This window comes from Eschrichtius robustus, chromosome 20 (genome assembly GCF_028021215.1).
Source record: "Eschrichtius robustus isolate mEscRob2 chromosome 20, mEscRob2.pri, whole genome shotgun sequence".
NCBI lineage: Eukaryota > Metazoa > Chordata > Mammalia > Artiodactyla > Eschrichtiidae > Eschrichtius > Eschrichtius robustus.
In genome coordinates this window covers 22,812,649-22,836,583 of record NC_090843.1, presented here as the reverse complement: position 1 = coordinate 22,836,583, position 23,935 = coordinate 22,812,649, and the positions used below count along the sequence as shown (strand labels likewise).

General features: G+C 55.2%; 4 protein-coding genes across 5 annotated transcripts in view; 2 read left to right on the top strand and 2 right to left on the bottom strand.

Annotated features, from left to right (window-relative positions):
• The first annotated feature begins 7,499 nt into the window (after positions 1 to 7,499).
• GFAP (glial fibrillary acidic protein) lies at positions 7,500 to 15,264 on the top strand. The gene is made up of 9 exons (XM_068530923.1): positions 7,500 to 7,948; positions 8,894 to 8,954; positions 9,150 to 9,245; positions 10,213 to 10,374; positions 11,551 to 11,676; positions 11,865 to 12,085; positions 12,667 to 12,710; positions 14,474 to 14,559; positions 15,189 to 15,264. Exons 1-9 carry the CDS (start codon positions 7,500 to 7,502, stop codon positions 15,228 to 15,230), a joined length of 1,287 nt encoding a protein of 428 aa, XP_068387024.1. The 3' UTR covers positions 15,231 to 15,264.
• A 2,345-nt stretch (positions 15,265 to 17,609) lies between these two features.
• On the bottom strand, positions 17,610 to 18,854 carry FAM187A (family with sequence similarity 187 member A). The gene has a single exon (XM_068529596.1). The coding sequence runs from the start codon at positions 18,852 to 18,854 to the stop codon at positions 17,610 to 17,612; it is 1,245 nt and encodes a 414-aa protein (XP_068385697.1).
• A 215-nt stretch (positions 18,855 to 19,069) lies between these two features.
• Positions 19,070 to 23,232, bottom strand: CCDC103 (coiled-coil domain containing 103). 2 transcript variants are annotated; one of them, XM_068530790.1, is made up of 4 exons: positions 23,144 to 23,232; positions 21,520 to 21,671; positions 20,988 to 21,120; positions 19,070 to 20,311 (listed from the first exon to the last, which is right to left on the bottom strand). In XM_068530790.1, the coding sequence occupies exons 2-4, from the start codon at positions 21,660 to 21,662 to the stop codon at positions 19,880 to 19,882; spliced, it is 708 nt and encodes a 235-aa protein (XP_068386891.1). In that variant the 5' UTR covers positions 21,663 to 21,671; positions 23,144 to 23,232; the 3' UTR covers positions 19,070 to 19,879. The 2 variants fall into 2 exon arrangements, with proteins under 2 accessions (XP_068386891.1, XP_068386892.1); XM_068530791.1 differs by having other exon boundaries at positions 19,070 to 20,308.
• A 149-nt stretch (positions 23,233 to 23,381) lies between these two features.
• Positions 23,382 to 23,935, top strand: part of EFTUD2 (elongation factor Tu GTP binding domain containing 2) — a 35,171-nt gene continuing 34,617 nt past the window's right edge. Inside the window, exon 1 of the mRNA XM_068529582.1 lies at positions 23,382 to 23,604. The gene's annotated coding sequence lies outside the window, so the exon portion shown is untranslated. The remainder of the gene's footprint in view (positions 23,605 to 23,935) is intronic.

Here is a 23,935-nt window from a genome sequence, read left to right as displayed (position 1 = left end):
CCGCTGTGCAGTTGAGGAGGGGTGAGCATGGGATGGGGGCATGAGGGAGTCCCAGCTTGGCTCTTCCTGGCTTTGAGAAGAAGGCGTCTTCAGCCGCATCCCCCCAGCCTGAAGCAAGAGCCCCAACCCCATGCCACAGTCCTGACGATGATGCAGATGATGGTGGTGACTTGATTTCCAAATGAAGAGAGTTTATCGTTTTTACCCTATTGTAAACAGGATACACACTCCGTGTAAGAAGAAGTATAAACCTTAATGCTACCATCTAGACATAAGAGCTGTTAATACTTGCGTTTACATCCTCTGATCCTTTAGTTCTGCATATATATATATATACACATGTATAGATACAGTTTTTTTTATTATAATGATTAATAAACCATCTCCATCCTTGGTGTGTGTTTCTCTCTGTACACCTAGGTAGGATAGCAACCCCTTCCTCCTCTTCAAGAAACTTCTGAGTATAAAAAACATCCCCCCTCTGCCTCCTCCTCCATCCTTACAGGTGGGCCCTGTCCCTTACCCCGCAGCCCCACCTTCTGCTAAGGGCCCCTGCTCCTTAGCGGGTGAAGAAGCTATCACCCCTGGAGGCCTGGTCCATCCTCCTACAGCCTGGGTGTGGGTTGCCAGGAGTCCTGTCGTCAGAGAGAGCGTCTTAGTGGTCCCCAGGTCTTACAAGGCTCCAGGCTGAGCCTCCACCTGCTGGAACCCATTGCAATCTTCCTCCCACAGCTCCGAAAGCTCCCCTCCACCGCCGTTCGTGGCTTTCCCCTCCACTCATTCGGGTTGTGACAGTTCAACCCAAGCCTACCTCTGTTTCCCCAGGAAGACGTGGCTGGCTGCATGAACGAATGGCATAACCAAAATCCCAGCAGTCTGTGTTTAAATTGCTTCTGAAAACAAACACGTAAAAGGCATTTAGCACTTTGTGAGTAGTGTGTAAACAATGCCGCTAATTTCAAATGAGGCCTCGCTGCTCTGGGCGAGCAGCCTCCCCCTCTACCTGGGGCACCCCTCCCCGCTCAGTTTCCATGCCTTTTTGGAGGAGTGGAGAGCACAGAGGGGAGCGCTGCATTCCTACCGGCTGCAGGCATCTCACACGACTTCACGACCTTATGAGGTATAATGAGGAAATAGACAAAAAGGTTAACAGAACGTGCCCGGAGTTAGACGGCAAGTGGCAGCGCCAGGATTCAGACCAGGATCTGGTCGTACACATGACACCAAGCTGCTTCCGTTTAGAAGTGAACAGACATCATTTCTTTCCGCGTGCCGGGAATTTCCTCCTCTCCAATTAGTCTTAATGAGTTTTTTTCCCCTGTATACCATGATCCCCACAGAAGCAGTCACCGCCTCACATCTGTAGCCCCCAGCGGCCTGGTGTGGTGCCTTGACCTCAGGAGACCTCGCTGCATGCTGGTTGCATCCAAATTGAATAACTTCCTCATTTCCTGGGGCCCTCACATCTATTATCTCATTTGATCGTCACCATCACCCCTGCAAGCGCAGAGGCAGCAGGCACAGGGCAAGGTGGCTGGTAACCAGGGCCAGGAGGGCAGGCTTTGCCCAACAGGCTCCGTTGCACGAGGGCTGGGGGCAGCTCGCAAGGGAAAGAGGTCACTCTTGACAAGGATGTTCTGCAGCTGACCATTCGCTCAGCAAACATTTGTGGCTCAGTGGTGCAAAATGTGCTCTCGGGTGACCCATTAAATGTACAAAGACTTTGCCAATGGAGTTAAGCACATGTGGCTCCTGCCCTCAATCACGGGAGGTTGGGCTGAGATGGGCCGCTCGCGAGGAGGCAGCCTGGATGGTCCAGGTTGCTGGCAGGGGCTGAGGGGGGCAGCGAGCTGACGGCCAGCTCCCAGCTGACCTCCGTGGGCAGCGATGAGGCTCTGAGATTGGATTGTTCTCACACAGAGTCATCCGCCAGAGGCGGCAATAGATGGCTCCCCCGTCCACTGCCGGTCAGCCTGCCCTAGGTTCTCCCTCCCGGCTTCAGCCTGCCTCTTCCACCTTGAGGGCCTATGCAGAGCCCCTCCCTCCACTTCAGGGAGTTTAGATGTTCTCTCTTCCCAGGCTCTTTTCACCCACTCCAGGCCCCGCAGCTCAGGTCTGGGCCCCACCTCGGGGCACACATTCCTGCCCAGTTCAGAGAAGCAGGCTCAGTGCCAGGAGCTGCAGAGACAGAACAAGACATGGTCCCTTCACACAAAGAGTCAGGATGGAGTCCTTGTCACCTGAGCGTAAACCCAAACCTCCGTCAGTGTTAGGCCGTGTCAAGAGGAAGGGACTGGGCTTTTTCCACTGGGTCCTCCCACCCCCAGCCATCAGCTTGGCGCCCACAGGGGACATCATCACCCCATGGGGCTCCTTCCTCCTTGGCAGCTGCTAACTCAGGCATCCTGCCTCCCAGACCCTTGCTCATCTGCCTCCAGTTTCCCCCAGAATGTCTCTTTGGCTCTTGGCTAGGTTTGGGGGATCCTGCTTCCCAGACAGAATCTAGTTCCTGGCTATCTTCCCCTCCTCCACAGTTCTTCTGTGAATAGGGACCTAGAAAGTCTTGGGATGGAGTTTGTGGGTGGAGGAAGGGACCAGAGTCATACCCAAGAGCCTGGAGACCATGGCTATGTTTTCTAGCTCACCCCGGAGCTCCCCTGGGCTCACCCGCAGCCCTGCCCCCGGCTCATCCTGTCCATTTGAAGGACCACTGGATTGGAAATAACAGACCACCGGTCAGCCCTCTCCTCCCTCCAGGGACACATCTGGTCCCCGCCTCTCACCCTCCCAAAGGGACACAGTCAGGCAGGGAGACGGAAGGGAGCAGGGAGCAGAGCAGACCAAGGAAAGCAATTAAAGAGCTGGTCTCAGGGTTAGAGGCTGGGGGCAGGCTTGAGCGGCCCCTGGCTGGGTGGGGAGGCGGGAGTAGAGCAAGGGCCCGAGCTTATTAACCACAACACAGCAGCCTGGCCCCTGGGTCTGTGAAGGTGAATGAGCTGATGCCTCCAACGGCTGAGGGGCCGTTGAGAAGGAGAAGGAGTCCAGGGGTTCAGCCAGGAACCCTTCTGCAGCCACAGGAGTCGGGCGCTTCTAACCGACAGAGCTGGGCTGGGCACAGGCTCAGGATCGGAGAAGGAACCATCCCTGGCTTGAGGCAGCCATCCTCCAACCATCCTCCAAAAGAAAGGGGAGACCCCTGCCCTCAGGGAGCTCCCAGTTGACAGTGAACCACGGGTTCTCCCATTAGGTGGCTCCCATCCAAGGGGAGAGGGCGGCTCCTGTCCTGTGGGTGCCTGAGTCTGAAGGGGGAGACAGACCCTACCCTTAGGTGCATCCCAGTCTGATGGGAAAACATAGGTCTAGCAACGGGAGGACCCCATCTTCAGGGGGCCTTGTCCTTGGGAAGCCTCAGGCTGAAGTGCAGAAGAGACTTGCACCCATCGGAGATGTTGACACACCAAGAGGTTCTCAAGCCAATGGAGCTGTGGGTCTCAAGCCCACAAGGGTTGGGGAAGGGCAAGGATGGAGGGACAGAGCCCACTGGGGGAGTCAGGGAGGAGAGAAAGCAGGGTGGGAAACAGCCTGTACTCGGAGTCTCCTCCAGAACAGTGGGACATAACTCTCACATGTCCCCTGGGAGACCCAAAGCCACAAACAACTAGTGATCTGGGGGCAAAGGGTGCTGCCCCCTCCCCACATCCTGTCCACACTGCCAGGTAACTGCCCTTTGCAGGGGGGGCCTGCCCACACGCTGTCCCTGCCCCAACCCCAATGGGGTCAACAGGACATGGCCGCTCCCCTGGAAGACCCAGCTCCCAGCCCCCCGGGTCCACCCCATCATAGATGCGCTAACATGGAAACAGGTAAAGCACCTGGTAGGTGTTATTAAATGGAAGCTAGGATTTGTCGAGCACCTGCTGTGTCCGGCTTTCACTGATTTTTATCTCACAACTACCTTGGAAGTATGTCTAGACCTCATTTTACAGATGGGGAAATGGAGACTCAGAGAAGGTTCCTCAGTCATCCAAGATCATACAGCTATTGAGTGGCCATGGCCTTGCTCTCTCCCCTAGACGGCACTGCCATAGCAGTCAGAGGCAATTCTAGTGAGCCCTCTAAGTAATGCACATCTGGGTTTTAGAAACCCTGCCTAGAGCTGTGAGACCAACTTTCTTCTTGCCTCCAAAGGGCTATGTCCACCAGGCCACTCGGACCTGGTCAGCTCAGCACTGCCATCTAGTGGCCAGTTTCCCTCCTCAGAGATGGGTCACCGAGTGGGTGGACTGGTCAGAGATCCATGTTCTCTCCATCCCACTCACGCTTGCTGACCACCATGCTGTGCCAGGCACTGGAAGAGTGGCAGGAGCACAAGCGGAGTCAATGGGCAGCAGTCAAGGGACAAAAGGGCCCCTTGAATTAGAGGCTGGCAGGTTTGGAAAACACTGGGCACCTTGTGTGCGGGTTGAGGCCGGGTGAAGTGTTGATCTATCCTGGGATCAACCTGGGCCTCGTAGGCAGGAGGGCATCCTGGCAAATTCTGATGTAGAAGATGGGCACAGGGAGTGGGAGGTCATCTTGTCCCCAACTCAGCTTGAAGTGGGGCGCAGCTTGGCTGAAGGCCGTGAGGAAGGGTGTCCAGGCATTCTCTTCTTGGGGCCCGCAGCATTCTGCCGTCTAGTCCAGAAGTCAGTCTAGGAACTGGCCTGAGGCTTTGGATGATGAAGCCCTCAGATTGGGGAAGCAGGAGAGGAAGCGCCACAGAGAATGGGGCCTGAGTCAGGCTGGGAGGAGGGGGGTAGAGGTGGAGGCCGGGAGCTGTGTCTCCCTGAGGCAGATGTGCATCACGGTGTGATCTAGAACAGAGAAAGAGGGGACATAACTGTCCGACAACAGGGCTTGGTTACATTAATGCACATAGTGGAAAACCATGCAACTGTTAAAATGATGATGTAGATAAATATTTATTGATATGGAAAGATGTTCACAACATATTGTCTAGTAAAGAAAAGCAAGTTACAAAATAATTTGTACAGCGTGAGCCTACTTTTAAAAAATGAATTTATATGTGTAGAAAAAAAATCCGGTAATGTTTATATCTCCAGGTGGCAAAATTATAGCTAATTAAATTTTGTTTTGCTTATCTGTATTTGCTGATTTTTCTACAATGAATGTATGATAAAAAATAATGAAGGTTTGACAAACAACCATGACTGAGTCTGTCTATCTCTTTGCTTCTCTGTGTGGACATCTTCAGAGAGTTAAGGGCTGAGTGTGGAGCTGGGTCTGAAGGTTGGATGGGAGTTGAGGATGGAGGGAGAGGGCCTGGGCCGGTGACAGGGGCCCAGCGAGGTGGCTGAAGGGGTTAAACAGGGGGCCTCATCTGCCGCTGCTAAAACGAGCTGAGCCTCTGTCTCCCAGACACAATTACTGAGAGTCCCTGACAAGACCTTCCTGCTCTATTACATCTTTTCCCTCCAGGACCGCTTTGCGCTCATTTCAACTAGATTTCAATTGTACAAAGAGAGAAGGCCACACGCTGTGACTTGCCCTGCAAGCTGGAAGGGCAGACTCTCCAAGCCACGGAGAGGAGTTGGGACAAGGGTTTGTCCCCAGTCTTGTTCTTCCTTTAATGTCACTCCCTGGCCCCATCCCTCCCCAGCCCCTCAACCCACAGCAGGATCAAGTGACTGGGTGCCCCCTCCTAAAGATTCAAGATTCCCCTCCCCATGATACTGCTCAGGCCCAGGGTCAGACTCTGCTAAAGAATTAGGGATTCTCACCTCCTCTCTCTGCTTGGGACTCACGGGGAAATCTCGGCAAGCAGCCTGTAACCTGCCCAAATGAAAAGCATCTCCCCTGGCATGGACGAGGGGGCATTGCCCAGACAGGAGCTCAGGGGCTGAGCTGGCTCTGACAGCTGGGGAGGAGGCAAGTAGCCAGGCCCTGTCTGCAGAGCTGGAGGCCTGGCAGTGCTGGGCTACCCCCAGGGCCTTCCCTTGGTGCCCACTGAATGACTCACCACTGTGAGGTGCCCACTGAATGACTCACCTTGGCACAAACACAATGGTCAGGGGTGGGCACAGAGCCTGCTCCCTGCTGCACCCCAGCCCCCATCAGATGCTTTCCGAGAAGCTCTTTGAGCAAGGGGCTTGGGCTGCACCCCACCCAACAGGCTGGCATCTTGGGATAAAAACAGCACAGCCCCCTGCAAGGGCTGCCCTTGCCACGCGACACCCTCACCGGCAGTGGAGAACAAGGCTCCATTCAGCAAGTGCTCAGGAAAAGGGATCAGAGGCCCAGGCGTGGGCAGTGGGCAGTGGGGCGGGGGGTGGGGGCAGGAGAGGAAGGCTGCCCACTTCCCAGAAGTCCAGGGACAGAGATGGGTGAAGGGCCTGGGCAGGGTACTGACCCCGGGGGACCAGATAGAAGGTGTGATTGGATCTGAAATCTCAAGGGGCAACAGGGCCCAGGCCCCAGGCTCCCAGTTCAAACCCACTGGCTCCTAGGTTCCCAAACCCACCGATTCTCCAGAAGCCTTTCCCAGCTTCTCAGCTTGATGTGTGGGAACTTGAAGGAGATAAATCTCCAGTGTGAGAGTGAGATGAGGGGTGGCCAGGGAAACGGGGTGTTACAGGAACAAAGATGGGAGTTGGGACAGCCAGCTCATTCATAAGTGCTTTGTGGAGCTGTCAAGGCCTGCGCTCTTGGAGGGGGTGCGGGGAGGCTGGGCAAGGAAGGGGTGAGCCCGATGAGGCTGAGGCTGGGGCTTAAGGGTGACCCAGGGGGAGGGCCAGAGAGTGCAGCGCCTGTCCCCACTTACCCTATCAGGGGCTCCACGTTCCTTCCATCATTCCCCCACTGCTAGACAGAGGCCTCAACTGACCCTCCAGACAAAGGGCCGGTTCTAATTCCAGCCCACAGCCCCACACCTGCAGATGGGGAGAAAGCAGGAATGCAGAACGCCTGTATTCAGAGGGAAGGACTGCAGGAATCTGTTGGGAACGAGGCTGGCAGGAAACTGTAACATAGGGTGTTCCTTGAAGATATGGAACAGGTTTGTTTTCCACCAGATTCCCAGCATCTAACAGGCACTGAGTGTGCCTGAGAATGCTGAGTGAGGAAAGGCCTGGGTCATAGGATCTAAAAGTTAGAAGACAGGTCAGAGGTCATCTGGTCCAGCCCTTCCTTGACCCACCGTCCCAGTGAAAGGGTCTCCTTGTCCAGTGGTCAGGGCCCCAGACGCAGCATTGGCCCCGGGAACTGCCCACTAGCACCTCTGTCTGGAGCCAGGCTGGGGCTGGCATGCCCAGGAGGCCCTGTCTCTGGGCACAGTGACCTCGGTGGGCATGAGAGGCACTCTCCCCATGGCTGGGCTGCGGCCCAGCCCCACCCACTCAGGCTATGCCAGGGGGTGTTGCCAGGGGCAGCCTGGGCCGGGCCAGGCCGGGCCCTCCTCCATAAAGCCAGCACATCCCAGGAGCAGGCAGAGCCAGGACAGGATGGAGAGGAGACGGGTCACCTCAGCGGCTCGCCGCTCCTACGTCTCCTCCTCAGAGATGGGGATGGGGGGCCGCCGCCTGGGTCCTGGCACCCGCCTGTCCCTGGCTCGAATGCCGCCTCCACTCCCGGCCCGGGTGGACTTCTCCTTGGCCGGGGCGCTCAGCTCCGGCTTCAAGGAGACCCGGGCCAGTGAGCGGGCGGAGATGATGGAGCTCAATGACCGCTTCGCCAGCTACATCGAGAAGGTGCGCTTCCTGGAACAGCAGAACAAGGCGCTGGCTGCTGAGCTGAACCAGCTGCGGGCCAAGGAGCCCACCAAGCTTGCCGACGTCTACCAGGCGGAGCTGCGCGAGCTGCGGCTGCGGCTTGATCAACTTACCGCCAACAGCGCCCGGCTCGAGGTGGAGAGGGACAATCTGGCGCAGGACCTGGGCACCCTGAGGCAGAAGTGAGGAGGGGGCCGCAGAGGGGCCTCATGAACAGGGAGCACTGAGCCGCACCCCCACCCCGGGAGAGGCAGCACCTGCAGGCCTGCAGGGTCTCGGGCAGGGGCTCTGCCTCCCTGCTCCCCAGTTTCCCACCTCTGGGAGGAGAGGGTGACCCTTGCTCCCCAAGATGAGGGTGGGCCTGGGAGAAGGCCCAGGATCTCAGGGATCTGATTCCCAAAGACCTTCGGGTACTCTCAGCACCTCCCCGCTGGGGAAAGCTGTGTGGGACAGTCAGGGACCCCCAGCGGGCAGGGTCTCTGCGTTTCACTCACTGCAGGGCCTTGTTACTGTGGTCAGGGGGCACACGTATTCTGAGCCTGGGTCTGTCTAGAGGGGGAACTGGAAGGGAAGATTGGTATGCACCAGGAGGACTGGGCTGGGGCTACAGGAAGAGGGGGAAAGAGCAGGCAGAATACTGGCTTCAGAATACAGGAGGCCCTGCCTGTCACCAGCTTATGACCCTAGTCAAGACACTTCAACTTGCACAGCTGTAAAGCGGAGATCTTAATAAAACCCATTTCCAAAGGTCAGGGGAAACCCCAGGGGCATGGTCCTTGCTGAGCTGGCAGGGCATGCATGTGTGACTTCAAGCGCAGGAGGACGTGTGTGTGTGTGTGTGTGTGTGTGTGGTGTGTGCAGCAGTGAGTGTACATTGGTGGAAGCGCCTGTGTGAGCGGGAGCGGGTGCAGCAACCCTGATAAGGCACCTTGGTAACGAGTTAAAGCAAAGGCCCTTGTCTGCTCACCCTCCTGGCCAAGTCCTTCTGCCGCTCACTCCTCTTGCCACTCACATTGGTCCTGGGAGGGAGGGGGGGGTTCTCTGGCAGCCACCTCCAGGGAGACTAGGGCAGGGGTCCTATAGTCCTCAGAAGAGCCCGGACCCAGGAATGTGTCCCCCTACCCCAGGCTCCAGGACGAAACCAACCTGAGGCTGGAGGCTGAGAACAACCTGGCTGCCTATCGACAGGTCAGGGTGGCAGAGGGGAGGGGCCGGGGAGGGGGAAAGTGTTGATGGCAGCCCACCCAAACATAGCCCCCAAGCCCAGCCCTCCAGAGCAATGTGCTGCTCCCCCCAGCCACAAAAGGAGGGATCAGATAAGACTAGGGAGTGGGGAGGAGGAGTGTGGGGTCAGAGGGGCCCTTTGCTTCCTCCCTACTCCAGGAGGCAGATGAAGCCACCCTGGGCCGTCTGGATCTGGAGAGGAAGACTGAGTCTCTGGAGGAGGAAATCCGGTTCTGGAGGAAGATCCATGAGGAGGTAAGGCCAGGGCAGAGGGAGGAAAGGCCAACACAGAGATTGGAACTGAGGAAAAGAGACAGAGAGACGGAGACTGAGGCAGAGGTATTCAGACATAGAGAGAAGGAGACAGACTGACAGAGAGAGAAAGAAAATGGGAGAGAGAGAAAAGACAGAGAGAGATACAGAGAGAGACTAAGGGAGACAGAGATAAAGACAGGGCCTTCCCTGGTGGTCCAGTGGTTAGGACTCTGTGCTTCCACTGCAGGGAGCATGGGGTCCATCCCTGGCTGGGGAACTCACGTGCCTCGCTGTGCGGCCAGGGTACAAAATGATAGATAAGAGAGCATCCCCAGCCCCCGGTAAAATGCACACAGACACACACTCCACTTACTGAGAATTACAACAGGCCTCATTGCCTCCTGTTTTTCTTCACTACAGCCCAGTGAGATAGGGACCGCCGTTCCAGTGTTATCTCCTTTTCACAGAGGAGGACACTGAAGCCCAGAGATGTTAAAGAACTTGCTAAGGTCACACAGTTAGTCTCTCTGACTCCATTCCCTCTGCCATCTGTCTCCATTTAAATGAGAGCCATACATAAAAACACACACACAAACAAACCAACCAACCCCCCCACCACAGCTGAGCTCTGACTTCAGATAATGGATGCAGAATCCACGGCCTCAGGGAACCTGGGAACCCACAGGCACACCCACACCACAGGGACTCAGTCACTCTCCCACGAGAACACAGGCACACTTTCAGTGCTCCTGCCTTCCAGGCTTGGGAGGAGGACACCATGAGACCCCCAAAGTACCCCCCGCCTCCCTTAGCCTGGGCCATGCCATTTCCTTCGACTAGGAATGACCATCTCCCTTAGCCAACTTCTGTGTCCGAGGGGCAGACAGAAGAGGGCATGATGCTGTGGGGAAACCCCAGTTGCAGCCTGGTCTCTGAGCCCTGGCATGCCTTCTCTCACCCTGGCCAGGAGGTGCGGGAGCTCCAGGAGCAGCTAGCTCAGCAGCAGGTCCACGTGGAGATGGATGTGGCCAAGCCCGACCTCACAGCAGCCCTGAGAGAGATCCGTACGCAGTACGAGGCAGTGGCGTCCAGCAACATGCATGAGGCGGAGGAGTGGTACCGCTCCAAGGTAGCCCTGACTTTGGGCCAGCCTGCCTCCTCCAGGCAGCCCTCCTGGCTCCATACAAAAGAACTGGGGAAGGAGGGTGGAGGAAGCTGGGGGAGGATCCTCTCTGAGTGACTGATCTTCACCAGAGAAGTGAGGTGACTTGCCCGGGGTTACACAGGCACTATTATTTCCAATAAGTACTTATTAGTACTTATTGCTATTACTATTAGCCAACACTGTTGTGTATTAGGCCCTGTGCTTTGCATGGATTATTTTACCATGAAGTAGGTACTGTTCTTTGATAGATGAGAGAACTAAAGTCCAGAGAGGTTAACCAATTTGCCGAACGTCACACAGCTCCTAAGCAGTAGAGCTGGATTTCTAACCCTAGCTATCTCACTTGGGAGCCTGAATTCTTGATGCCTCTGTATCCTGGGTTATTGAGCATCTACTACATCTCCAGCTCTGCCCAGGATACAGAGACATGTCTGACCAGGGAGTTGTTATGTCACCCAATAATGATGTCTACGGAGAACACAGCAGGGCAGAGTTTATATACAATGTGGGGACAGGAAGGATATCATAGAAGGGAGGGCACTGGGACCAGGCAGGACTGGAAGCCTGTGAACATAAAGAAAAGAGGAAAGGGGCATTCAGAGTGCAGGACAGAGCCTGAGTAGAGGCCGAAAAGCACAAAGAGGTAGGGGCCCAGAGATCCTGGGCCAGGGCGTGGAGCTGAGGAGTGTAAGTGGCAGAAGCCAGTGATGGTTCTGAGCAGGGCAAGACGTGATGGAGCCCTGAGAGCTTCACTGCAACAGGGCTATTAGAATCCAGCGCTTGCTCACCAGAATCCCCTGTGTAAGGTGGAAGAGGACAGGGTTCAGTCACGCGGATGGAGCTGCCAGTGCTGGAGATTCTGGATTCCGTGGCAAACACTGTTCATTCCTGCATTCCCTGACCAGGCATTGTGCTAGGTGCTGGAGACGTAGCAGTGTCTTCTGTGTCCCCGGTCCACGGGCCGCAGTCGCTGCGAATAATCCCACCCAGGGCCAATGGCTGGGGTGAGCTGGACAACCACCCTGGGGTCCCGCCCATCTCCCTGATCCTCCAGACATCGTTCCTCCCCACGGGCCCGCACAGCTCCCGCCATAAGCGTCCCCAGCCCTCCGCTCAGCATAAAGCCCTCTCCCCATTTAGTTTGCGGACTTGACGGACGCCGCTGCCCGCAACGCGGAGCTGCTCCGCCAGGCCAAACACGAGGCCAACGACTACCGGCGCCAGCTGCAGGCCTTAACCTGCGACCTAGAGTCCTTGCGCGGCACGGTGAGCGCGGGCAGGGCCAGAGGCGGGGGGACGGGGTCCACGAGCGGAGGCTGCCGAACCGGAGGAGGGGACCTGCCGCCCTAGGAGGTGCTGGAAAAGGGCCAGGGGCTGGGACCAGGGCTGGGGGCGGAGCTCTGAAAAGTTACTCGGGGTTGGGGCCTCGAGAAACCAGCCGACTCCACCCACAGAACGAGTCCCTGGAGAGGCAGATGCGGGAGCAGGAGGAGCGCCACGCGCGGGAGGCGGCGAGTTACCAGGAGGCGCTGGCCCGGCTGGAAGAGGAGGGGCAGAGCCTCAAGGACGAGATGGCCCGCCACCTGCAGGAGTACCAGGACCTGCTCAACGTTAAACTGGCCCTGGACATCGAGATCGCCACCTACAGGAAGCTGCTGGAGGGCGAGGAGAACCGGTGAGCCCAGCCCAGCAGCCCTCCCTGCTTGCCCCTCCCTGGAGCTGCTTTGCTCCCTTCAGGGACTGTCTTATTCAGTCTTGTGTCCAGCCCCCTCCTATCCCAGTGCCCAGCGCAGTGCTTGCCTAACACACAGTTGGTATTCAATAAATGTCTGATGAATGAATGAATGGATTCAATTCAGCCCATGTTGATTAGGTCCCAGGGTAAGGACTCGGGTCACCTCCCAAACTAAGAGGCTCACTTCCCACCCTCCCAACAAAAATCGGACTTCTTTTCCCCTGACCAGTATCTTCTGCCTCCTGGGAATTCTCTTCGCCACTCTTCCCTCCCCTCTGCCATCCTCCAAGCATCCACTCTCTTTTGAATAGAGATGTTCCCCTCACAACATCCAGGCCCCTTGCCGGCTTTGGCAGCTCCAAGGAGTGTATTTGCTGCTGGGGAAGCTAAAAGATGGGGTCGGCCTTTCCTGGCAAGGAAAAAAGCCTCAAAGCTGTCATGAAATCCCCAGACCAGGACCTGGCCTGGGGATATCCTAGGGCAGCCTGGTCACCCCTCTCTCTCTCTCTGCTGTCTTTCAGCATCACCATTCCTGTGCAGACCTTCTCCAACCTGCAGATCCGAGGTCAGTAGAACAGGGTCTTGTGGGCAGAGTGTTGGATTCCTGCCCCCTCCCCCAGGCCTGTGGGTTGCTGTTCTGGCCTGGGGCCGAGGACCAGGGCAAATGGGCCTGGGGCTCTCCATGGGGACCTTCATGATTCACCGCAGAACTTCTAGCCAGAACACACCATCCCAGAGCATTCGAGGTGGGGCTTACAGCCACTCCTGTTCTGCTCTGCCCTTTGTCCCACACCCCCCCATCCCCACACCCCATTCCATTGCAGAACTGGGTGATGACGGTCTCAACCTCTGTCCTGTCTGCAGATCCCTGATTAAGCTCTGCACATCCAAGTGTTTGATGTTTGTGTGTTTTTTTTTTAACCGCTTGTCACTACAGGGGGCAAAAGCACCAAAGAAGGGGAAGGTCACAAGGTCACAAGACATCTCAAAAGCCTCACAATACAAGTTATACCAATACAGGCTCACCAGATTGTAAATGGAGCCCCGCCGGCTCTCGGTTAGCTGCCTGCCTTATAGACACGGTGCTCTTCTCAGCTTGATAGGGAGCGAGCCTCACCAAGCCCACTTTCCCCATCCTCTTGGGCTCCCTCCTCCCAGGTTTCCTTAAAGGGCCAAGCCTGTGTCATTTTCCCAGCGGCCTCAGCACCCAGCCCAGGACCTGGCACAGGGTAAATGTAGGTTAAAGTAGCAGAGTTGGCTGGTGTTCAAGGTGATAAGTCCTCGGGTGCACAGATGAGATGCTCTGGGGCCTCTGAGCAAACGCCAGCCTCTGCCTCACCTCTTTCCCATCACTGGGAGGGCCCCTAGGGTCTCGCTGTGCCCGGCAGCCAGGCTCTCTGCCTGATTCGTCTGTCCCTGAGGCTCCATTGTTCAGCTCAGTGATGATTCAACCCAGAGGATTATTTCCCCCTGGACTGCTGCTCTTGGAGTGAATAAAGTTTTATGTCCCCTGCTCTTAATTTTAAATATTAGTGAGTGTGACATGTTATATTTTTCTCTCTGAGGGGGGAAGAAAAGTAAATTACTTCTTACTTGTATGTGGCCCTCAAATGATTCTTAGCTAAGGAAAAAAAAATTCTTCTTTCTTTTGGGCTAGAAATTTAGGAACACTAGCTATGCATGTACCAGGGCTTAGTTCAGCATCAGAAAGGTTAACCAGGCAGACCAGGTAGAGGCAATACTGCCAAATGCCAGACAGAAAAGGGTCACTAGGGCCCAGAGGAGAGGCAGAGAGAAGTAGGAAAGAGGAAGGGGGACAGGAAAGGGACCCACGTGTATTGAGCACTAATATGTGCCCGTCATTTAACAAACATTATTTCAGTTAACTGACTCCTCACTCCCACCTAGAAAAGTAGACAACAGCATCCCCATTTTGCAGATGAGGACACTGAGGCTGGAAGAGGTAAATTAACTTGCCCACAGTCCTGTGGCTGAGCTGGGACTCAAGTTCTGGCCTGCCTGACTTCAAAACCCACGTGCTCCTTCCTTGGCACGGCCCTGGGTTGTCAGGAAGCCAGGGGCCAGGTGAGGGCTTGCAGAGGGGCTGAAATGCAGCCAGGCCAGGAGAGCGAGCAGGGCAGCAAGGACTTGCCCAGCACCATAGGGACTTAGGAGGTTGCCAGCACCTTTGGAAGAGCCTATGCCCTCTCTGCCTGATTGGATAGGCTTTTGGACTCATGATTGGGGGTTTCATGGTGAAACCGAGGGTGGGAGAGGATGTCTAGTGCCCTGAGAGCCCACGGAGGCCTCCTCTCCTCATGCCTGCAGAAACCAGCCTGGACACCAATTCCATGTCAGAAGGCCACCTCAAGAGGAACATCGTGGTGAAGACCGTGGAGATGCGGGATGGAGAGGTGAGGAGGGCAGATCCCAGATTCTGGCCCCAGCAGACTCTGGAAGAAAGCTTGACTGGCACATAGAAGGTTGTTGATAATTCACAACAGCTCCTCTGGGAGGCTCTGCAAGAGGGGAAGGAACCCGGATGTAACTCATTTCCCCAGCCCCTCCACTGGCAGTTCTAAGGGGACCCTGGGTGCCTAGACCACTGGATGGGGTCCTGACTCCAGCTGTCTCCCTATCTCACCCTCAGACTCCGGTGCCCCCATGCCAGGCCTGGGGGAGAGAGAAAGAAAATTAAAGTTAGTAGCTTTCACTCCCAACTTTCAATTTGCAGCTTGGTGAAAGGAACCTGGCAGAAGAATGGGATGGGGGGATTGGTCATAACCCCCTCCCCATCACACCAGCAACAGTACCAGCTAATCTTACAAGATCAGCTCACCATGTGCCAGGCACGGTGCTAGTTGTTTGCCCACGTTACCTCATCTCCCCCTCTGACTGCTGCATGGGCGTGTTCCGGCTACTATCATAGAAAAGATGACCCAGGAAGGCGGGGGACTTGTCTGGGTCCATAGCCTAGCTGTGGTGGACCTGGAGTCTGTGTGAGCTCCTAACCTAACTGTGGCACTTTCTCTGTCCCCTGCAGGTCATTAAGGAGTCCAAGCAGGAGCACAAGGATGTGATGTGAGGCAGGACCCACCTGGTGGTCCCTGCCCCACAGTATGAGGGGCCTGCAGCAGGAGTCGGGGTAGTTGCCCCTCCTCTGCTAGTTAATTTCCCCAGACTTGAGTTCCCACCCACCCCAGCTGCTCCTCTTCCGCCTCAGTCTCTATGTCAGCTTGCTGCCCTAGGCTCCATCAGCATTAAGCCTGTCAGACAGCACCCACCCAGCACCCAGCAACTCTAACAGGGCACTCGCCCCAAAGGGGCAGCCTGGAGGGGCATGGCCAGCAGCTTGGGTTAGAATTGGCAGGGAGGAGAGAAGTTGTGGAGGGCAGGGAGACCTAATAAATCACCCTCCGTATCCCGAATCCCTGTTGTCATGGCAACTGTTGCCAGAGCTGGAGGTGTCTGGGGGTATCTGGGAACGGGGCCTTTGAATTTTCTCAGGCTGGTGGAGGAAAACCGAGACTCTGAGACAGGCAGGGGAATCCCCATAGGCAAGGCGGCCTTGGCCAGAGGCTTATTCTTCTAGACTGACTCTGCCCAGTCTGAGGGTGGGTGGGGCTATCCTGCCACCTGGAGTAGTCGCCGGACAGAATTCCTGGCCTGCCCAGATTGCAGAGGGGCCTCCTGAGTGATGGTTCAAGTGTCTCAGCCCCACTGAGCTGCCACGTGGGCATGCCGTGGGCCTGTGGGAGCTTGATTCTCAGCACTTGGGGGAACTACAGTGTAAGTGGTGAGGGAAGGGGTGCTGGGAGGGAGTAGAAGGGGGCCTGGCCCCGAGCTGTGGGCACAGAGAGGTCAAGCCCAGGAGGACTCCCCCGCCCCCGATACAGGCTGGGGGGGGGGCAGGTAGAGATGGTAGAGGAGGCGGTTGGGATGAGGCCAGACATCAGAGTGGGGGGCTGTGAGTGAGCAGTTACACTTGGCCTCTGGGTCGTGGGAATCAAGAAAGTGACTCATCCTCTTGAAGATGGTGAAACAGGAAAGAAAGAGGCTGCTGTTCCTGGGGGCAGGGCCCACTTTGTCCCAGCTCTAAAGGCCCTTTCCTGGCTGCGTAACCCCTGTCCAACCAGGCCTGGGAGCCGCTGCAGCTGCCGCCTGACCCCAGCAAAAACTGCTAGGCAAAGCCTCTGCCGCACGCCCGACCCTCTCCTCCCCACAGTGACCGCTGCTCTTCCCTAAGCCAAGGCCCCTGTTGTCCCCTCGTAGTCAAATACAAAGCGTACCCCCGTGTTTTAGGTAGCGCCCTATTTTATAATTTGGGAACCCGAGGCCCACGCAGAGTGAAGACACTGGTTTGTGTTCCTGCAGCCTAGAGGCAGGACAGCTTGGGGCAGACACTTTCACCCCGAGCACCTGTTCTGCGGTCCACGGGAAGACTGGCGGACACGAGATGATCAGTGCCCACGAGCGGGGCTCAGAGGCCCACTCCAGGGTCCCCATCTCCCTCTAAGGCAGAGGGAGGGAGAAGTAGGAGTCCCTCCCTCTTTCCAAGACTGGTGCCCTTCCCCTACTCCCTCCTGCCACCCACTGCTGCTAACCTTCAGGGCACCACTGCTGCCTTTAGTCACTGACATAAATAAAGACAACTGCTGTGGCTTCCCCCAGAGTGGACTCTCATCTGTTCGGCAGAGGCTGGGGCTGGGGGAAGGGGGCAGGAAGTAGCCTTGGACAAGACACAACTTGCTTCTTATCACTGATCATCTTGGGACCTCCAGCCACCCCCAGCAGTGGCCACAGGACAAATCCCATCTCCAGCCCTGCTCTGCCCTGCAGCCCTGGTGCCTGCCCCCCACGGCCTTCGCTTCCCGCCCCTCTTCTCACCCCCAGCCCCCAGCCTGGGTGCAATCTCTCAGGAAAGGGCTGAATTCAGTCTCCAATTTCCTCACCCATTTCCCCTGTTCTAGTCTCTACCTGTATTCCCAAACTCACCATTTCTACCTGCCAGTCCCGGGATGAGGCTGGGAAAGAAGGCAAAGAGGATATACACTAGGTACCCCGACTCTTTTCTTCCTCCCTCTGCTACCCCCAATTCAAACAGCACCCACTTAGCAATCCTCGAAGGCAAGAAAATAAAGCACGTCAAACACTGTTCAACACCAGACAGGTGATAAATGTTAGGTTCACTTCTTCCCTCTCTGAGCGTGAAGTCAGAAGACACATGCACCCTGGCTACTTCCATCTCGCTTCAGTCCCCCATCTCCCACCAGCCTCAGGCCTCCCCACTTCCCAGATTGGGTCCCAGACTCGCTCATGGTAGCAGGGAGCAGGTTATAGCTAACAACTTTGTCCACATGCCCTGCCACACATTCCAGCTCAGGATGCCTATCCAGAGGCATCTGGTACCATTTAACAAACACATTTGAGCTCATCTGGTCTTCAGAGCTGGGGAAGAGAGAGCCTAGGGGGAGAAGTTGGGACGACAGCGGAATAAGTAACAGCAGCAACGACAGAGGTGAATAGTGATGAAGACTGCTGTGATGAGCAGGTAGCCTATCAGGGTGAGCACCAGGGCGGCCCGAATCTCGGGGTTGGAGAACGAGACTGGGTAGCGGCCTCGAGATGTCACGCCCAGTCGGAACCCAGCGATGCGCACGCCCTGCCGCCAGCAGTAGTAGATGCCCCGGTCTTCCAGCTGGGTGAAGCGGATGTGGAGATGGTTGCCGTGGTCGATGAACACCCTCATGGACCAGTTGACGCCCTTTAGGTACTGCGTGCGGTAGAGGTACTGGTGGTCCTTGTCCCAGGCCACGGCATGCTCCGGCCGGGCCCCGGGACAGGAGATGATTAGTCCGTGGCCCAGCCTCTGCTGGTGGAACTGAATGGGCACCTGGGGCAACCAGGGCCGGCTGCCCACTTTGGACACGTAGCTGAAGAGGGCCATCACACCCTCCTGGATCTTCTTCTTCTTCTCGCAGGGCACCAGGCAGCTCCGAAGCAGCAGCTCAGGGGCGTGGTTGCTGGCCTGGGCCCGGAGCTGCCTGGGCACAGCCCGCGAACCACAGGACACCACGTCGGGCAGTGTCTTGCGGTAGCGGGGGGAGAGGTCTGGGCTCTGCAGGTAACACAGGCCGATGCGCCACTGCTCCCCGCGCACCCCGCAGCGGTCGCAGGGGGTCCACTCCCAGAAGGTGGTGAAGACGTGGAGGCTCCCGTGGTACTCATCTGCGAAGGGCTCCTGGCCCTGGTCCTTGAAGGTGGCCACCATCCCCTCACTGCTCTGGATGTCCACGTCGTAGGCGTAAAAGTAGTCCCCCTTGCGGGTGCCGCAGAAATACAAGCCTGAGTCCTCGGGCTGCGCCCGGAAGACCAGCAGGCTGAACATACGGATGCTGAAGCGGACCAGCATGTCGCTGCCCACACGCACCTGGGCTGCCTCCGTCAGGACCCGCCCATCAAAGTCCGTCAGCACTTTGGTGTGGCCGCTGCCGAGGTGCTTCTGATAGTACCAGACGACAGCGGACACCTCCTCGGGCTTGCAGTGGCAGGGGAGCTCGAAGCTCATGTCAGCCAGGTAGGCTGCATTGTCAAACATCAGGAAAGCTGGGCAGGGGGTCCTCTGAAAAATGTTCTCCTTCTCCACGATTTCAAAGGCCTGGAGGCTCCCCAACACCCACAGGAGCACAGTGGCCTGGGCCAGGTTCATGCCTGCGCAAGGGAAGAGTCAGAGGGGGCGGGGCAAAACCTAGGCACTAAAGGCCTGTGGGGCTTCTAGAAATCACTGCTGGGAGGAGGCACGTATATGAGGAAAGGATTCAGCAGCCGGGAAAAGAAGCAACAATCTGCAGAGGAAGCTGCCACAGACCAAGCAATTTATTCCCAGTGGAAGTACAAGATGCCCTTCTAACATTCCAGACATGATCTTGAGGGAAAACCATTCTAGAACCTGGCCCTTTCTCCCCTTTCTAGAACACTGACACTCACTCAAGAATGGGTCAGGGGAAGCCAGAATGAGAAGCAAGGGCCCAGGTACCAGGACAGGGAAATCTCTGCCTCTCTGTTCCAGGCCCTGCCCTGCCTGCCTGGTGGAAAGGTCCTCCCTTTGGTTAATCCAGGAGTTGAAGGAAACCCTCCTACCTGCACATCTGGCCATCTGAAGATGCCTGGGAGGCTGGCCAGGCCTGAGCTGATGGCTTGGGGCTTTCCCAGGCCCAACCTGCACGGGAACTCAGCCCCTGGAGAAAAATACTGCACCTCAAATGAGGTAGCATTTGATCATTTATTGATTAAATGTCCATTCTGTTGGTTTCCAGTTACAAATACTCTTGTTAAGAGCTATGGAGATCAGTATTAATTTATCATGGAAGATTAACAATTTTGCTTTTTACTTTTTTTGAGTGGAGGCTATAACTGGTGGTACCAGTGTTTGGTTGGGTTCGCACCCATCTCTCAGGGCCATGGGCTAGCAGACTGGCAGACTCTAAGGGTGGGAAGCAAAAGTCTTTCAACTTCTTGGGCCCTTGACCATCCTGTGGATCTACACAGTTCAGAATATGGAGCCCCCAAGAAGCTGGAGGAAAAGGGAAAATTCAGTTACTGCTTTTGTTGTGAAAATTCCAAGACCAGAAGGGAATTAGGTGTGGGCTTCTCACTACAGTCCTGCAGAGCCCTCGAGACAACAAAAAAATGCCTCCAGTGGCCACTGGGGGCCTCTGAAGGTAACTGGTCCCATCAGTCCACGTGATACAGCCTTAGCAGCTCTTGCAGAAGACTCTCCTCCTCCTGGAGCCCACCAGGCTGCTCCCCCAGACCCTGCCCCTCCAGGCTGGGGGTGCCCATGGCCTGCAGCTTCTGAAACAAGGATCTGCAGCTCTCTTTCTCCGCATGGCTCATCAGGCTCAGGTTCAGGGTGAAGCGGCCAGTGCTGGCCAGGCTGCGCAGGATCCCCAGCACCACACACCGGTCAGCTGGCCTCACGTGATCAGCCAGTGCCATCAGCATCTCCCCTAGAAGTCCAAACCCCACATCCATCTGGAAGAGGCGGCCCAGCTTTGGGCCCCCGAGATGCAGCAGGGCCTCGTAGCGCTCTGGCCCACTCCGCAAGTATCGCCGCCAATCACGGTAGAACTCAGCTGAGGTCTCGGGCTGGAGGAGCGTTTTCTCCTGGATCGCAAATGAAGGAAAGAGAGTACAGAGCTCCTCCAGCTGCTCTGTGACAGTGAGAGTGAGGGGAGCCTGTGGATTTTCATCTGAGCTCTAGTATCACTCTCTGAGCACTGGCAAGGCTGCGGTCCCTGTGGGCCTCATTTTCAGACGAGGGAACAAGGGATGGGATGGGGAGGGAGGGTCCCAAGGAACCCAGGCTGTGATTTGAGACTCTTAGTTGTACCAGGATTTTCCTACTGATGAATGTAGACATAGCCCTGATCCACAAGGCTAAGTCAGAGTTTACTCTGGGCAGGGCAGGAGAGGGGGTAATTGGAAACCTCGGGAGGAGAGAAAGGAACTCAAGATGAGTATTAAGGATCTGACAGGCTAGATCTCCTTCCCAACACTGCCAGAGGATCATAGGCTCTATACCATATAACTCGAGGCAGAGCAACCCAAATCTGATCTGGGAATGGGAACCAAGGACTGACTGACAGGGGCCTGCCGAGCCCACCTTTCTGACTTGTTCTGGTTGGTTTTGGCCTCACCACCCGTTGGTTGCTTTTCTTTCTGGGATTGGAGGCAGAAACCTGCCTCTGTTGGCTTTACATGAGAAATAAGGAAAACATATGTGTTATAAGAAAACAGGGTTGGAGGTTTAAGGCAGAGAATCCTGCTGGGCCTCACCTACCGGGGAGATTTCAGTGGTTTCATCCTGGGAGGGCCTTCCCTGAATAGTGTGACAGTTCCAGGGCACAGTCCTCTTTCCTCCTATCTTGTCCTTCTGCTCCAGCGGCTTCAGATGTGATGCAAGGACAATAGCCCTACAGGCAAAGGACAGAGATTAGGGGATGGACCTAATGCTGTCTGTAGGTGTGAGGTGGCTGGACTTTGCGTGATACCGGCTGAACCTGTTGGCAGGCCAATATGACAATAATAATAACAACAACAGCAACAATAGCTGACAACTTTTGAGCACTTTCCATGTGCCAGATATTGTGCTCAGAATCTTATGTGCAATAACATTTAACATGACAATGGTTACTCTCTCTTACAGATGAGGAACAGAGGCTCAGATCGGTTAAACAACTTGCACAAGATCACACAGGTAGCAGAAGGTACGGCCAAGATTGAGCCCAGAATTGTCTGACTCCAAGTGCACGCTCTTATCCACTATAGTAAACCATAACAGGAGAGCCTGAGAAAAATGGCAGTAAGCCGACCTGAACTCCTCATAGGAAGCTACCCTCTGTTCCACTGCCCGTAACTTGGCAGCATTTTCCCGTTTGTACTTCTCATCAGCAGTGAGTGCAGCCTGCAGCTCTTTCTCCAAAGCCTTGAAGTCAATGATGTCATTCCTTTTCATGGCCTGTGCCTGGGAAGGCAAAGGGAATGAATGTCAGCAGAGTGTGAACATCAGGGGTGGGGGGGTTGCATCTGGATTCTTTGCCAGCCCACAAAATGACCCCAAAGCACTCTGGGTATCTAGTCACTTATCTTGAGGGGGGTGTTATAAAAATCTAGTTCTCTATTTTACAGAGGGAAGCTGAGTTGCACAGTGAGGTCTTGCTTAAGATTTGTTGCCACTGAAAATAGTCTTGACTTTCAATTTAGTGCCTTGTCTAAATTTTGCTCTCTGCCTCTGAAAATATTTTTTTAATCGAAGTATAATTGACATACAATGTTATATTAGTTTCAGGTGTACAACATAGTGATTCGACATTTATATACATTACAAGATGATCACCACAATAAGTCTTGTTACCATCTGTCATCATTTAAGGTTATTACAATACTATTGACTATATTCCCTATTCTGTATATTACATTCTCATAACATATATTTTATACCTGGAAGTTTGTGCTTCTTAACCTAGTTCATCCATCCCACCACCCCCTTCCCTTCTGGCAACCACCAGTTTGTTCTGTTTTGTTTGTTCATTTGTGTTTTAGATTCCACACATAAGTGGAATCATACAGTATTTGTCTTTCTCTGTCCGACTTATAATATCCTGTAATACTGTATAATACCTTAGCATAACACCCTCTAGGTCCATCCATGTTGGGTTTTTTTTTTTTTTTCATCCATGTTGTTTTAAACGGCAATTTTTCATTCTTTCTTATTCTACCTCTAAAAATATTTTAGTATTGGTGCTTTGGCTGAGGAAGCATTTAGATTTCAGAATTCAGTCCCTTCACATTTCCACATGGACTCACTCTATAGCGAGTTGTGATAGAGGCCCTCACACAAAAGCAGAACTATTGTAACCTACTCTTGAGCCCTGGGATAAAATTCCACTCATTGTTAAATGTCTTTAACGAGGAATGATACTTTCCACCCAATCCAGATGCAGTGACTGAGCAGGAAATCAAGTAGAGGTGGCAGAAGAAGGGGCTCAATGACCCCCGTTTCCAAATCCCTCTGTCCAGCCAGGGCTGGAGCACAGATTCCTAGGTTCTTGGGCAACCTCTTTAGCTCTGCCACTGTACTTCTGCAGCCTCCGCATATCTGAGGCTGATTGACCCGTTCTACACGGAGATCACCTATATGTGTTCTAGTCTTGGCTCTAGCATTTCCTTACTGTGAGACCCCTTTGAACATCAGACTCTTAGTGCACTAAGCTAGATTACGTGGTGAAGTCATCATCAACAGCCTTAGGGCAGGGAAGCTTGACGTCTACAACCAACCCCGTGCCCTCCCCCTCCACCCCAACATGGGTAAGCTTGAAGACCAAGAAGGAGGCTGGGTTGGCCAGGAACTGAACTCAGGTGTCCTGGCTCCTGTCTAGTTCTGAGCCCTTGCCAGTCACTGAATAAATAGAACATCTAATCCTCCTGCCCCCTGACCTTCACTCCAGCAGCCAGGGCCCTGGTTTCCTTTCTTTGGGGATCCCCAGTTACCGCCAGACCAAGTCAGCTCAGCGTAGACCACGCCCAGCAGCTGTGGTTGCCCAGCAACTGCTCCAACAGCCTGCCCACGTGACCGCCCCGAAGGCCCCCCCCCCCCCCGCCCCTCGTCAGGGTGGCCCCGAGGCGCCTGACCAGATTCTCGCCTCCTCGGGCCTTGCTTTATTCGGAGCAGCCCACGCCTTGGTTTGGGGACCCACAACTCCGCCTCGCAGGTTCCTGTGTCCGCGGCCGGCATTCTTCCGAGCTGGTCCACAGGCAAAGGGCTGTCGTCCGGGGCAGAAACGCGACCGCGGCGTCTGCGGGGTCCTTCCGAACAGCGGGCGCAGGCGGTGCGGCGGCGTGGGACGGAAGCGCGGTCTCCGGCGGCTGACTCGGAGTTTTTGGCTGAGCAGCGGGAGGTGAGTTGACGCGGGTCCACGGCATGGGAAGGTTGCTCTTGTGGGATGGGAAATTAAATAATGTCAGATGTGGAGGAAACGTTATATGCTATCTTCTCCTTTCACTTTACAGATGGGTTAATTGAGGCGGGAAAGGGAATGAAAGCCCTCCCACCCCGCCCCCCCCACACCGATTCCGGGGTTCCCTCCTGTCGTACATCTTTTTTTTTTTTTTAAGCTGTAGAATTTAAATGGCTACCTTTTTCATTTAAAGTTACCTTTTTTTTTTTTTTTAAACGTTGGTTTTTTGTTTTTTGTTTTTTTTTTAAGCTGTGTTGGGTCTTCGTTTCTG

What these genes read in the sequence shown, in the direction of transcription:
- GFAP (XM_068530923.1), top strand. Translation starts at nt 7,500, where the DNA reads ATGGAGAGGAGACGGGTCACCTCAGCGGCTCGCCGCTCCTACGTCTCC. An exon ending in CTGGGCACCCTGAGGCAGAA is followed by an intron (nt 7,949 to 8,893) that starts GTGAGGAGGGGG and finishes CCCCTACCCCAG; the next exon opens with GCTCCAGGACGAAACCAACC. An exon ending in AGGAGTGGTACCGCTCCAAG is followed by an intron (nt 10,375 to 11,550) that starts GTAGCCCTGACT and finishes CTCCCCATTTAG; the next exon opens with TTTGCGGACTTGACGGACGC.
- FAM187A (XM_068529596.1), bottom strand. Translation starts at nt 18,854, where the DNA reads ATGAACCTGGCCCAGGCCACTGTGCTCCTGTGGGTGTTGGGGAGCCTC.
- CCDC103 (XM_068530790.1), bottom strand. Translation starts at nt 21,662, where the DNA reads ATGAAAAGGAATGACATCATTGACTTCAAGGCTTTGGAGAAAGAGCTG. An exon ending in GCTTCCTATGAGGAGTTCAG is followed by an intron (nt 21,121 to 21,519) that starts GTCGGCTTACTG and finishes CTTTGCCTGTAG; the next exon opens with GGCTATTGTCCTTGCATCAC. An exon ending in AAACCACTGAAATCTCCCCG is followed by an intron (nt 20,312 to 20,987) that starts GTAGGTGAGGCC and finishes TTTGCGATCCAG; the next exon opens with GAGAAAACGCTCCTCCAGCC.